Source organism: Calliphora vicina, chromosome 4, assembly GCF_958450345.1.
Source record: "Calliphora vicina chromosome 4, idCalVici1.1, whole genome shotgun sequence".
NCBI classification, from domain to species: Eukaryota; Metazoa; Arthropoda; class Insecta; order Diptera; family Calliphoridae; genus Calliphora; species Calliphora vicina.
This window is the reverse complement of record NC_088783.1, coordinates 101,378,332-101,394,072: the sequence shown is the minus strand read 5'-3', so window position 1 is coordinate 101,394,072 and position 15,741 is coordinate 101,378,332. Positions and strand designations below refer to the sequence as shown.

Here is a 15,741-nt window from a genome sequence, read left to right as displayed (position 1 = left end):
AAATATATATTCTGGTTCGTTATACAATTTTAAGGCGATCTAGCTACGTACGTTTGTATGTTGAAGGCACGATAGTGCCTACAGGGCAGGACTTAGGAGAATGAAATTTTTCCCAAATAGTCTTTGTTGATCAGAAATGTTTGGTAAAATCGGACTAGCAAAAACCGAATATATGGCTCTATGGAACATAAATGCCTATAGAAATTTGGTATTGAAAATGTACAAAAGTCAGTGTCAGTATTATATTGGTGGTGAGTATACAAGATTCGGCACAACCGAATATTAAATTTTTACTTGTTTTTTTCATTTACTTATAGAACTGTATTGCCAAGTCACATTTGGCAAGGTGGACTGAGTAAAAAATTTAATAATTTTTTTATATACATATTGAAATTAACAGGGACAATACACTAAATAAAGGATTTGTTTTGCTTTTAAAACGTATTCAGAATGTGAATAAACGGATTCCGAATGCAATGTAACCTTTGTTCAGCAGAAAAAACGCTTAAACTGCAACTTTACAAAAACGCAACTCTGCAAATGCTATCAATACAACTCTGAGGAATAAAGAAAAAACATTTCGTTAAGTATCATTTTCGTCACTCGTCAAAATTTACACCGTCCTTCGTTAAATTGCTTTTTTATTTAATTTCGCTGTGAAAAAGTGACGAATTAGTTTTTCAATTGATACCAATTTTCAGAAAATTTGTGTAATTTTTATTGTGCGAGAGAAAACTCCAAAAATTGCCGATTTCATATAAAAGTAAAGAGAAATTACAAATAAAAGAAATATACACATTTAAAATAATATAAATACGAAAAGTACGGTTAAATAAATAAAAACAAAATGGCAGAAGGTGGAAATCGAAGAATTTTGGTCAATGTTAAAACACCCAAAGATAAAAAAGTCATTGAAATCGATGAAGATTCTGGAATTAAGGATGTAAGTTAATGGTAACGTCACAAATGTGATAACATAATATAATAAATTAGAAATTACAAGAGACACGTTGATTTTTCATCATGAACTTTAATTGGGAGGGGGAATTAACGCAATGAATTGGCTATTGTTCTGTGCGGTGTGTGAAATGTTGATTGTTGTCGGTGGTGGTGGTAGTGATGGCGAAAAAAGGTGGCGGTAAACATGCACAGTGTATGCCAAAGTACAGTGCAGCCGTATGTTGTTCTGCTGTCGCTACTGCATACGAGCAATCATCTGATATATTTTACTATTCTACTATGAACCAAACGAAACAGAGGAAAACACTATGAATGAAATGAAAATTTATTATTCATGAAAATTTAAAAGAAGATAAACATGACGTGTTCTTGTAAAAATTACAATGAACCTATTATTTCAATTAAATTGATTTTTTTATAATTTTTTTTTAGTTCAAAGCCATGGTAGCTGAAAAATTCGAAGCCGAACCTGAACAATTAGTGTTAATTTTTGCCGGTAAAATTATGAAAGACACAGACACCTTGCAGACACACAACATTAAAGATGGTTTGACTGTTCATTTGGTGATTAAAGCCAAGACCCGTTCAAATGAAACAGCACAGCGTCCCCCAGCTGATGTTAGACAGACCCCTTTTGGTCTCAATACAATGGGTGGTCTGTCGGGCGTAGAAGCCTTGGGAGCCGGTTCGGGTTCGTTTATGGACTTGCAAGCTCGCATGCAAAATGAATTGCTTAACAATGGCGATATGTTGCGTACAATGCTGGATAATCCATTGGTCCAACAAATGATGAATAATCCCGATGTCATGCGTCAATTGATTACCTCAAATCCACAAATGCAGGATTTAATGCAACGCAATCCTGAAATATCCCATATGTTGAACAATCCCGAATTGTTGCGTCAAACTATGGAATTGGCACGTAATCCATCGATGCTGCAGGAGTTAATGCGTTCTCACGATCGTGCTCTATCCAATTTGGAATCGGTGCCTGGCGGTTACAATGCCTTGCAACGTATTTATCGTGATATTCAGGAACCTATGATGAATGCCGCTACTGAGTCATTATCACGCAATCCTTTTGCTGGTCTCGTAGATAATGGAGGAGGTATGTTCAATTATATACATTACTAGTAACTAATATAAATGAAATAAAGTGTAACTATTGTATAACTATATTTTTTTATTTGAAAAATTAAATTATGAACCTAATAGATATTTTGTAACAATGTAAATTTTTAGGTGCTAATCCACAAATGGGCACTGAAAACCGTGAACCTCTTCCAAATCCATGGGGAGGTCGTGGCAATGAAAGTGGTACTGGTGCTGCTGGCGCTAATCCCGATTTACCACCTCGTGGCGTGCTCAACACTCCCGCCATGCAAAGTCTAATGCAACAAATGGCTGAGAATCCGTCTCTAATGCAAAATCTACTAAATGCACCCTATACACGATCAATGTTCGATGCTATGAATCAAGATCCCGACATGGCTTCACGCCTCCTCAGCACCAGTCCAATGCTGGCCAATAATCCACAATTGCAGGATCAAGTACGGAATATGATGCCTCAGTTCTTGGCACAAATGCAAAATCCCGAAGTTATGAACATGTTAACAAATCCTGAGGCCATAAATGCCATAATGCAAATACAACAGGGAATGGAACAATTGAGATCTGCTGCTCCCGGTTTAGTTGGTTCATTGGGTGTGCCACCACCACCGCCTGGCAATACTAACATTGACACGAATACGACAAATACCACAACTAACACGTCGGCCGACAGTAATCCCACTGTAGCACCCGGTGGTGGTCCAAATGCTCAATTGTTTAATGATTTTATGAGTCGCATGTTGAATGGTATGTCTACTACGGCCGATAACACCCAACCCCCAGAAGTTCGCTATCAATCCCAACTGGAACAATTAGCCTCCATGGGTTTCGGAAATCGTGAAGCTAATTTACAAGGTAATTTGATTTATATTAATTAATTTACTATTATCATAAGACGATTTCAAAATGTCCACAAAATAGAGTAAAATTCACCCTCTCTGATTAAATAGATAGGAAACTTTTATGGAATTTCAATAATTATTGGTTTAGCTAATTAACCAATCAATACATTATAATTTTTATGACGTCTCTTTTTATAAATTCTCTTTTAAAGTTGCTACTGAAAATCATGTTCATTTAACGATGATTTTTTGCCTGCAACAAACCATTTAAGCGGTCATCCTTTTTAAATAGTGTATTCGTAAAAATAAAAACTAAATTTTTCGACAACTTAAAATAATTTACAAAGAATTACATTTAAAAGGATTAAAACATAATGAGAAAAATACGAATGAGTGTAAAAAAGAATAACAAAAAAATCCAAATCATGTTTTATTCTACCCCGCATGCAACTCTCCCCCGTTTGTCAACAAACAAAACAAACGCGCTTGAACAAACATGGAAAAACTCAACATCTAAATTCCCTTTATATACATATAGTTAGCTTTGTGTGCAAACGTGATAAGTCCCTTTTCACAAATTCTACAAGAGAGACAAAACACCTTAAAAATCCTTGAATTTAAACATTTTTTTTTAATTCTTTCCATACAGTTTTATAACTTTTTTGGTATGATTAAAATGATAAATAATTACAGTTTTTTTTCGGAAGCTGACTATCTGCTCTCCTCCAATACAAATGGGGTTTTCAATTGGCGAGAAAACGAAATTCTCGCAAGAAGCGCCAGAAGTTCAAAAAATTTTGAATCATATTTTCGTTAATTTTTTTTTTAATATTTTACTGCTTTACTAAATTACACATATCTCAATTGTTTTACCATATACAAATTCATACTTCAAAACATAGATAAACATTGATATAGGCTTTTATTAAGTGTATATCTTATATTTATGGGCTTCTCCATTTTCCTGTTATAGTCCTTTAAACTTGGGTCTCAAATATACTGATATTTTTTTTTTCTAAGAATATTATATAGCTTGCCAAAAAAAAGACCGTCGAAGCCCGTCCAATGACTATATACATCATTTAAAGAAACGTCTGGGGAATGTCTTTGTAAAAAACTTTAACCCGTCGAAATACTTTTTTTTTAATTTTTACGGATTGGAATTTTTAGTAATATTTTATTTTTTATTATTGGTTTTTCTATATCTAGACCCTACTGTAACTTGAAATATAGTAAATACAGATCTTTTTAAAAATTTAGTTTCAGAAACACATGAAAACGTATTTTTTAATTTTTTATTAATGATTTTTATATATCTAGACCCTACTGTAACTTGAAAAAAAGTTTATATTGATCTTTTAAATTTTTTTTTTGGAATCGGAGACACCAATTCTATATAAAAAGAGCGCTAAGTAATTTTGTCCATCTAGATTATGATTTGGAACCACAGTGCGTTATTGTCTTATAAACGACTAATAAGAAATCTTATTCATAAACGTTTAATAAAACTGAATTAAATATTAAATTTTATATTTTTTGGTTTTTAGTTGCAACAATGTGTAATTTTACTTACATTTTTTAATTTAGTGGTGCATACAGCGAATAACCGATTATATAAGTAGTCAGTTAAAATCGATAAAACCAATTTAATTACCTGAATTTCAAATTAAATTGAAATTCAGGTAATTGAATTAAATTTGTTTTTCCCCGAGTACAACAAGTATTCTAATGCATACCTACTTTATTTGTTTTTGTTTATGAATCACTAATTTGTTTTGTATATTTTTAAAGTAGATTTCATATTTAAATTTTGTAAAATTTATAAAAAAAAATTTATGAAACATCATCTCTTTCTTTATAAATGTTTGAACTTGCCATTTGGACAACGGTATATGCAACCATTTGCTAGTTTATGAGAAATATTTGCATTGTACATTTTTCATACACATACCGATTCTGACAATTAAACTTATTATATTCATAATTAATTTTGTATTTTTTAACACTATAAGGGCGGGTAATGTATATGTTTCTCCGAAATCGATAACAATTGGTAACTTTTGTCAGAATATTATACTTTTATAAGTCGGGTTAAAGTAAAAAACGCTGTCAAAAGTTACCAATTGTTATCGATAGCGGCGTAACATATACCATTTTTTGACTCAATATTGACGACGATGTCGACTACGCCAAGTAGAATAAGGGTGAATGTTTTTCTTTATAACTCCTGAACTAATCGAGTCTCCATCGAGTATAGGTGTCTTTTTTTCATTTTTTTTCTTTTCTTTTTGAATTTTTAACACCGTGATCTTTGATATTTTTTACATTGAAATATATACTCTGAAATTTGACCTTTAACCTTTTGGAAGTAAACAATTTTGTTCACACCATTTCAAGGACATTTTAAAGACCCTTACCTTTAAAATGGAATCAAAAATTATGTTGGACTTTGAGTAGTCACTGATATGGGAAACATATTGGATATATTATGTATGTGGTAAATTTCATTAAAATCGGAGATGGTAAATACGACTGCTGTCCTCTTTGACATGGATCCTCACATACACTATTGGCCATAACTAAATGCCACATACACTATTGGCCATAACTAAATGCCACATACACTATTGGCCATAACTAAATGCCACATACACTATTGGCCATAACTCAATTGATTTTTTCAAATCATTTTTTTTTTTTGATAAAAGCGGCTTATTTGGGATGTATTTTGTATATATTTTATTAACTAATATTGTTAATGTTCATATAATATTTATTTAGTAAAAGATAATTTTATTAAAAAATAATTTAAAATGATAAATCATATAAAAACTCAAAACGCAACGGACAAAACAAAAGCACCCTCTTATAAGATGTTTAAAAATTTTACTCGCTACTGCATATTTGCAATGTGAGTTATCGAGAATCACAATGAATGCATTTAAAAATTCCAAAATATAAAAATAATGGAAGCCGTATAGTGTGTAAAATTTAAGTTTTATACAGTTTATTGTGAAAAAAACCAATGGCAAGGAACAAGTACTCCAGTGAATTTAAAATTAAAGTTATTGAAGACTGGAAGACGGGCTTATCACTACATGAATTGAGTAAAAAATATTCAATTAACAGCTCAGTTATTTCCAGGCTCGTTTCAAAATTTTTTAAGACTGGTCGCATATAACCGGTGCATTCTGGAGGTCGTTCGCGTAAAACCACACGATATGATGATTCCTTGATCAAAAGAGCAATACAAAAAGATTCTACAGCATCAGCTAGACAAGTAGGAATAAGTTTAAGATTATGCGTTAACGAAAGAACAATCCGTAGAAGAGTGGTAGAAGCCCGATTATTCAGCTGTCGACCAGCAAAAAAAACATTTCTATCAGCTAATAACAAGAAATCTAGACTGAAGTTTGCCAAAGTCCACATTGACTGGAGTGTCCAAAAATGGAAGACAGTACTGTTCCCTGACGAATCCAAATACAAATTAAAAAGTTCCGCTGGAATAAGGCTGAATCCTAAGTATTGCAAAGGAACAATTAAACATGGAGGAGGCAATTTAATGGTCTGGGGTTGCTTTTCTGGTCAAGGATTTGGGCCAAATCATAAAATTTATGGGATTATGGATCGGTTCTTGTACCGTGATGTATTGAAAGATGTAATGTTGCCTTATACCAGTGAAGAGATGCCACTTATAAGGAGCTTCCAACAAGATAACGATAATAAGCACACCTCCAAAGTTTGTAAGACTTGGCTACAGAGCAATAAGATTCAAGTTCTTCATTGGCCTGGTCAATCTCCCGATCTCAATCCTATTGAGAACTTGTGGCACATTGTTAATATGAAAATGAAATAAGGATCGGCAATTTTCACGATTTATTTCGTGCCGTTAAAATAGCCTGGGAAGGAATATCGAAAAACGCGAAAAATTAAAACATAATACCTTCTATGCAAAGAGATGTTCTTGGGCTATCCAAAACAAAGGATTTGTAACAAAAAATTAATTAAATTTTTTTTATAGTATATCCTTGAAGGAGTGCTTTTTAGTTTTGTCCGTTTCATTTTCTACCTTTAAATATTTTTTGATTTTAAGTTACCTCTTATAGAAAGGTTAACTTTGAAAGTATTTGTTTATCAATAATAAACATAAAAAATAAAAATAATACATAATAGATATTTAAAACTTTGTTTTTATACAAAAAAAATACCATATGAAATTCACGAGGGGGTGCTTTAGTTATGGCCAATACTGTATACATAATTTTATGTCTATCATTTACAAAAAAACTATCATCGTTGAAAATGACACTTCATTTCGTATATAACAGACACATTTTATGTTATTTAACACAATAAGGGTATTCATTTCAAAAAAATTTAAAATTACATTCATGTGTTTGTTGTGTAAAAGTGTAAAAAAATCAGAGTGTAATTTTCCATTTTTATGAAATGAATACCCTTAATATTTCATACAAATGTGGAATAATTTATGTTAGAATAAGGTATAAATTTTCTTGAAAATTATTTGATATAAAAGTGGAACTAATCAGTGAAGCACACATCTCTAATAATCATTGATAGCGAGAGATTCTCAGGAATTATATTTATATTTTGGATATCTCCATAGAAAAGTACTTTATTAATTTTTTAATATAGTATATAGGCTAAATCAAGTTACATAGGATTTTGAGTTTAACTTCAGTTATAGCACATACTATAGGATCTTTAGTGCTCATGTGCTCATAAAATGTTTTAACGCAACCAAATTTTAACTGGCAATTTATTTATTTTTTTAATTTATTTAATTCAAAGCATGTAATAGTATAATATGTATTAATAATTTCTTTTTTATCTTTATCTATTTTCAGCACTTATTGCAACTTTTGGCGACATAAATGCAGCTGTTGAGCGATTGCTATCATTAAATCAATTATCTCTAAGTTAACATACCTAAACCCCGTTCGATTTGTATGTGTGTGTTTTTTCTTCTTTAACTTCTTATTTTATAAATATAAACTAACTATATAATACCATTATATATATAACAACTACAACAACAACAAAACTTATAAACAAAAATAAAACAGAAACAGAAAACAACAAAAAAATATACATCTTGGATTGAGGTAAAACAAAAACCTATTGTAAAAGAAAATATTAGAAATGTTTGTTAAAAACAAAAAAAAAAATTAAAATAAAACTACGTTAACGTATTCGTAGCATTAAAGTTTACATGGATTTCATTTTATTTAATCCAGAGAAACACATTTTTGCAGATTTAGAAAATCATATTTTTTTTAAATCCCGCAAAAAATGACAAGGATGCAAAACAATTTTAAAATCTAGGGGATTATTGTGTAATTCAATTCGATAGAAATCATTTTCGATATTTAATGCATAGAACATACAAATTCGAACGATTTTTTTTTCGAAACGAATTGGAAAACAACTCCCCTGAGCTCAGTTGATCTTAATGTATCTTTAACAACAATGAAAACGTAATTATTTATTAAGTACTGGGTTTAAATTGTGTTTAATATTTAAGTTTACACTAAATAATAAACGGCGGTTTGAATTTTTCTTAGCTGTAAAAAAATAAAAGAACAAGATTTTATATAACTAAAAAATATACAAAGAAAATAAAAATCTTGGATGTTGTGGGTATATTTTTTCCTAAATCAAACAGAAACTTACCATTTCCAAATTATTTTATTCCAAGTGAAACTTATTGTTACTTTTTAATTACCTTCACACAAAAACAATTCCTAAAAAAAAATAAACAATCAACATAAACGAAAAAATCATAATTTTATTATTAGATTTCTTATTATTTAAGGATATCCCTCTATTTAAAGAATTGTAACATTTAAAAATGTTAATACGCAATTGACATAAATTGAAAACAAAATATTAAAAATAAAATAATTCTTTATCTTTATTTTCACCCGATCCCCTCAAAAACAAAAATATAATAATTTTAATAATTATGAATGTGCATGTTACTAGATAATATCTAGTGGAAAACAAATTATAATTAATAAAACCTTAAAACAATTACAAAGTTATATTGTAATGTACATAAAACAATAACAAAAAAAATAAAAACAAAAAACATAAAGCAAACAAATAATAGAAACTGGAATACAACAATAACTGGTGTCACGTATGTTGCATAAATTTAAAACAATTTTCAAATGCGAAATAAACAACAATATTATTATTAATTTAATTTAAAGCAAAACAAATAAAGTTTGTCCTTTATTTTCAAATTTAATTTAAAAATTGTTTAATTTTTTATTGGGGTTTAAAATTTATAAATAAACAAGTAAGAAAGCCCGACCATATAATACCCTACACTAAGCAAAAACATTTTTCTTTTAAAATTTCAATAATTTATATTTTTGAGTGATTTTCGAAAGTGGGCCTTATATGGGGGCTATGACCAATTATGGACAGATCACCATGAAATTAGGTCGTGTGATTTATGTCTATATGAAAGTTTACTATGTTGAATTTTGTGAGTATACCAACATTTTTAAGCGATTTATGCACGTTAAAGTGATTTCTGGAAGCGGGTCTATATGGGAGCTGTGACTAATTATGGACCGATCGTAACAAAATTTGGTGACATGAATTTTGTATATATAAAACTTATTTGGAGCGCAATTTGTGGAGATATATTTATAAATTAAACATTTATGACCGATAAAGTCCAATTGCGGAAGGACATTTGTATGGGGGCTAGGTGAAATAATGGACCGATTTTATCCAGTTTCAATAGGCTTGGTCCTTGGGCCGAAAAAATAATATCTACCAAATTTGATCGAAATATCTTCAAAATTGCGACCTGAACTCTGCGCACAAGGTTTACGTGGACAGCGTTTAATCGACTCAGAGGGTGGTTCTAAGTCGATCGGTATAGACTAATATATGGGTGTTAGACTAATATTTTTGGGTGTTACAAACATCTGCACAAACGCATAATACCCTCCCCACTATGGTGGTGTAGGGTATAAATAGATGGGCAAAAAATAGAGCTTACTAACCGTTAGGAAATTTACTACAGTAACTGAACTAAAATCAGCAGAGGCCTTGTGAATGGACGATCCTGAAAGGACAGAAAGCGATGTAAGCAACACCACTCCCTTCCAAGATATCCTGCAGTCCACAATGCCCAACCACACGGAGAGATGGATCATTAATTATCTGAGTGGCCGTCAATGGAGTTTAGAGGCAAACGCTCACAATCCCGCAGATTTAAACATGGAGTTCCTCATTCATTTTTTTGCAAAAATTATAAGGAGTGGTCGTAGAGCGCTGAAATTTGGCACCAGTGTTGCCAATTCATGGTGAACAAAAAGGGCTAAATACTTAGAAAAAAAATTCTAAAAAAAGTGGCTAAAAAGGGCTAACATTTTTAATTAAAAAAATACATACATTTGACACAAAAAACAACTTAGAATGTTACATTTGGCTATGCCGAATAGACAAACAAAAATGTATGAATATAACACACGTTCAAATGCAAGAAAATAAGAATATTTACTCCTGTATGTTGATCCTTAACTTTAAAATAGCGTAATATGGGGCCACACGTATATCATATGCCGATGTTTTTAAAGCCTCATATTTATCACCTGGCCTGCAAAATGCTCCTAGGCAAATTTTTTTATATGAAAGACAAATTATGTATAAAATAATCCTTTGTGATAATTTAGATGGAGAATATTTTGATAAGTGAATATATGGCAAATATGCCTCTCATGTAATGCAGAAAAAAAATTATACACGTCGCCGGACAGAATTGATTTTCATTGGCAAAAACATACATCAAAACTAAGATAACCAAAATACATACATAAACATAAATATTTAATTTAAATTTGGAAAAAAAGTTAATTTTCTATACTTGATCAGATAAAAATGATCATAGCTAAATTATTATCGATAATGAACTGAATTTTTCTTTCTAAATTGGTTGGATTGTAGTCTTTGAAAACGGTATACTACATGGCATGTGTTATAAAATATTTGTTAAAGTACTATATTTACGTCAATACATCGCCCAGATAAAGTGAAAAGTATTCTCTTTAACCCTATATATGACTTTATAAACGCCCGGACCCGCGCGTAAAACATTAACATATTTATTAACAATTTTTATTCAAATAACGTCCATTTTCTCTACATTAGTTATGGCATTTTTTAATGTATGGTAGGTCCAACAATTTGTATGTGCTTAAATGGTTTTTTTGAACTGATTTTACTAATTTTCAACAGCAAAAATTTCAGATCATTAGAGTAAATATATAATTTTCATTAGAGTAAATATATATGGTTAAATGAAAATAAAAATGGCTAAAGGCTAAATTATTTTTTTTGTGGCTAAACTAGATTGATAAGGTCTAAATTGGCAACACTGTTTGGCACAGAGAATTATATGGACCAAACTAAGAAAAAAATAAAATTTTATCAAAATCGACCACGCCCAACGCCCACTGCCCATACAGTCCAAATGGATTTTTTCGCATAAAATTTTTCCTATCCAAGTAAAAGTCTAGAAATTTGGTACATATATTTTCTGAAACAAAAGAAGAACGTATGCCGAGTTTCAATAAAAACGGCCGTGCCCACCGCATACCGCGCATGCAATCCAAATGCAATACATTTTTGTGTAAAAATTATAAGGAATGGTCTAGAGCATTTTTTTGCAAAAATTATAAGGAGTGGTCGTAGAGCGCTGAAATTTGGCACTGAGAATTATATGGACTAAATTAAGAAAAAAATAAAATTTTATCAAAATCGACCACGCCCAACGCCCACTGCCCATACAATCCAAATAGATTTTTTCGCATAACATTTTTCCTATTCAAGTAAAAGTCTTGAAATTTGGTACATATATTTTTTGAAACAAAGAAGAACGCCAAGTTTCATTAAAATCGGTCAAGCCCTCCGCCCACGAAACCCATACATAGATAAGAATTTATCTTTAAACATTTCTCCACAAAACTGCATCATTTGATTTTTGAAATTGAGTGTTTGAAAAATTGACTTTTTGACACCAAATCCCTCTGTGCGGTGTCCTGTCGCCACTCTATTTATAACTACTACCTCTCTAAGTGATATTATAATACTTTATGACGGTACATATTAGTATTATTATGTTCATAATAAATTTAAAATACTTTAATGTATTTAAATATGACACCTATGCTTGATGAATGGCTTGTTCCAAATATTAGTGGAGGTTTTAAACACCATTAAGGATACAGTAGAAGCATTAAGCCGAAATGAAACCATTTTTCTGATAGGTGATGCTAGAATGAACACACTTTATGAACAGCAGTTATCTAAAAATTCTACGATTTCTCAAAAAACGGTTCATTCAATTAAATTAAACCTAAAAACTTCAACATTATAAGATAAATTAGAATATAAAAACACAATGTTAAAAATTTAAACTCAAATGCTGAAAGTTTTAAGCGGGAATTAGATTTATTTGATGCAAGTATCAATCGGAGAATACACTTTGATTGTCTTTATAATGCTTTAATAACGATAAAGCCAACACATGTTTAAAGCGAAAGAGTTTTCTCGTCGAATGACTTACTGAATGCATTAGTAATTTTGACAAATCAATTTTTTTTAAAAAAAAATAGTTCTATGACGGACATATGACATTATTTTTATGATATAGCGGCATTCACAATGTAGAGTACTTTCTATAACAAAGTAGCAAAAGAGCAGTTTAGCAGAAAACAAAATACATTAGAACTACTTTTTTACTGCTTAACTCTTTTTAAACTATATGAGGTAATTTTAAATTTCATATTTTTGTTTTGAAATGAATTTAATTTTATTTTAAAATATGTATATTTTATATAAAAAAAAAATATAACAGCAAATCAAACGAAAGAATCTAAAAAGTGCATTAAAAATCACATTAAAATATTAATCGACATTAATAAAATTAATAACAGTAAGGAAATTGGGCTCATTCGCCAAAATATGGCCAAAAAATTAGTTTTTCTCCAAAATCGCAAAATTTATATCGCAGGTACGAAAAACTATAGGAGGTATTGACATACTTTTTTCACATTTTTAAAAATTCTAAAATTTGTTTAACAAAATTTTTAAAAATTTGAAAATGGAGTTTGAAACTGCCGTTAAAAAAATTATTTATTTTTTGGTCATATCTGCGAATAGCTTAACGGTTTCCTACTAAGATAAAAACTCATATACAAGTAAGTATGGATATACATATTTTAAGTAAAAATGAGCTTTTATTTTAATATTTATCAAAATATGTTAATTTTGTTCTTACATTTCTTGTTCTAATAGCCTGAGACACGTTAATGGTCTGGCGAATTTGTAATAACCAGGGCAACCAAAAATATGCTCTAAAAAAGTGTTTTATGCGCATAAAATATGCACTTATAAACGATTCGATTTTTTTTTAATTCCTCTTCCAAAATTTAAATAGAATTATAAAAAAGCCTTACAATAGTGGAATGATTTTAATAATTGTGTGAAACTAAGCACATTTAAGTCAACGAAAATTCATTTAAGATAAGTTTAAGATAAGATTATGGATACTCTCATTTTTTCTTTAAGTATCCTAGGCCAATTATCATTGGACCTTAACAAAATAGTAAAATATAAAAATAAAAAATTACAATACAAACAATAAAATTGTATTAAGAAAACAAACTAATGGAAAAAAGAAAATATGCAACAAAAATATGCAGTTATGAGTCAAATATGCAAAAATATGCTATAAAACGCAAACTATGCAGTAAAGAGCAAAATATGCAACAAATCGATGACAAAATTCTTAAAATTGTCTGAAACGGATAAATAACTAACTCATATGTTTATACGACGCATAGCAAAAAATATGATATTGCATAATTTTGGTTGCCCTGGTAATAACTTTAACATTTTTTAACAAAATTTTGTCATTTATATTTCATTAAAACAATAATTACGTACACATTCTTTTGCATTCAATAGCAAAAGTATTTATTTAGTAGCAAAATTTTTACAAAAACTGAAAAATTTTAATTTATTTCGAATTTTGGCGATAATACAGTTTTTGGGTCATTTTGACCCAAAATTTTTAATGTAATATTCATTAATATAAATAAATCTATATATTTCTAGAAAACATGCAGAAAGTTAACGAGTTTCACTTATTTATTCTATGTAAATATTAACATTTTGCATATATCTGAACTTTGACCGCGATGAGCGTCCAGAAATCGTTGTTCTTTAAAATCTAAAAAAAAAATCGGCTGTCACTCTAGATTTGGCATATTAAGTACAAAATATGTACCATCATATAGTAAATTGAGTTGATGTTGTTTTGTTAAAATGGCTTCAATATCTTTAAACAATGTTTAATTTTCTTTCCACCGACAAATTTTTTGAGGTTTGCAAAGGAAAAATTTCATTCGGGATTAAATCTGAAGAATATGTATATGTACCTAGATGAAAGAGCAATTCTTAAAAGGATCTACATTACAATTAATTGTATTAAGACGAAAATGTTGCAATCAAACCAACAAACCCACACATACTCTGCAGTATTTGATGGAGGGTTTTCAAATCCAAAAAGAAAAAGTAAATTCGCGCACAATTAATAAGAAAACAGAAGATGAAAGAGAAAAAAAAACAAATTGCAAAAAAAAGACTGAACATATTACTAAATACACTTGTAGCACGAGTAGGTTTTTGTCTGTAAAAATATTCTATACGGTTGTAGATACATAGATACTTGAATACAACAACTATTGTATCGTGTGCCAACACAACCACCAAAAGAAAAAATACTCTCATACAAAACACAAACAAAAAATCAGAAAAGACTCATATTAAATAACTTTAACGAGTTTTCCTTTTTTTTTCTTCTTGTACTGAATAAAAAAGGTCTGAAGGCAACAGCAAAAGCAAGAAATATAAAGTTTATTTTAACTTCTTGCTCCACTAGAATTTACAGAGAGTGTGGAATGTGGAATTTCTACAATAACAACGCTAACAGCAAGATACGAAAAGTATCATACCGACCTAACAAATGAACAAGATCGTTCGAACAATCAGCCAGCCAGCCAACCAGCTAAATAATTTATCGAATATTTCATATGCTACAGAGCCTATAAAGACTGTATTTTCTTATTAGATAAGATACCAGAATTTTTCTGATTTTTCACAAACATTTTTTTCGATTTTTATTTTATATTTTTATTTGTTTTTAACGGTTATTAACGGCTTATTTTTCCACATTTTTGGCAACTACAATGGTAATATAGTTGATAAGTGGAGACTTCTACTTATAAACAATGTTGCAGTGCATGATCATTCTAGAAGTGTCTGTGCTAGAACATGCTGGAAATCGTCAGAATATGCAGCTGGTATAAATACATCTTCTTCTATATATATAAAATTGAAATGGTCCATGTATGTAATGTCATCACGTGAGAACGGCTGGAGCGATTTGGCTAATTTTTTTTATTCGATTCGAAATATTCAGGAGATGGTTTGTAAAGAAAAACAATTCAAAAATTCCGGGTAAAACTCGGAAATTCTTTTTTCCCTAAAGTATGCAGTAAAAATTTAGATATTTTATTTCCAAATAAATAAGAACAGGCTGGTGTGCGTGGGTTGGAGAAACTTGAAGAACTAACATTAGTAAATGCTACCGGGCGAAGCCGGGGGCGATCAACTAGTATATAATAAATAGTGCCAGCGAATTGCTAAACCAGTCAGTCAGTGTGTTTTAAAGTGTATGTATTTGCAATTTAAAATAATCCGGTTTATTTATTCAAGGTTT

The 15,741-nt window shown here is 30.1% G+C and overlaps 1 protein-coding gene and 1 long non-coding RNA gene across 2 annotated transcripts in view; both read left to right on the top strand.

Annotated features, from left to right (window-relative positions):
- The window catches only part of LOC135959060 (uncharacterized), a 187,452-nt gene that overhangs the window by 70,879 nt on the left and 100,832 nt on the right, over positions 1 to 15,741 (top strand). The gene's annotated exons all lie outside the window — the stretch shown is intronic.
- Ubqn (ubiquilin) lies at positions 641 to 9,194 on the top strand. The gene is made up of 4 exons (XM_065506810.1): positions 641 to 943; positions 1,393 to 2,068; positions 2,203 to 2,925; positions 7,781 to 9,194. The coding sequence occupies exons 1-4, from the start codon at positions 848 to 850 to the stop codon at positions 7,855 to 7,857; spliced, it is 1,572 nt and encodes a 523-aa protein (XP_065362882.1). The 5' UTR covers positions 641 to 847; the 3' UTR covers positions 7,858 to 9,194.

Bases quoted from the DNA above. Each gene is read 5' to 3' on its own strand.
- Ubqn (XM_065506810.1), top strand. From the start codon at position 848: ATGGCAGAAGGTGGAAATCGAAGAATTTTGGTCAATGTTAAAACACCC. The intron at 944-1,392 runs GTAAGTTAATGG...ATTTTTTTTTAG, and splicing joins AAGATTCTGGAATTAAGGAT to TTCAAAGCCATGGTAGCTGA. The intron at 2,069-2,202 runs GTATGTTCAATT...GTAAATTTTTAG, and splicing joins TCTCGTAGATAATGGAGGAG to GTGCTAATCCACAAATGGGC.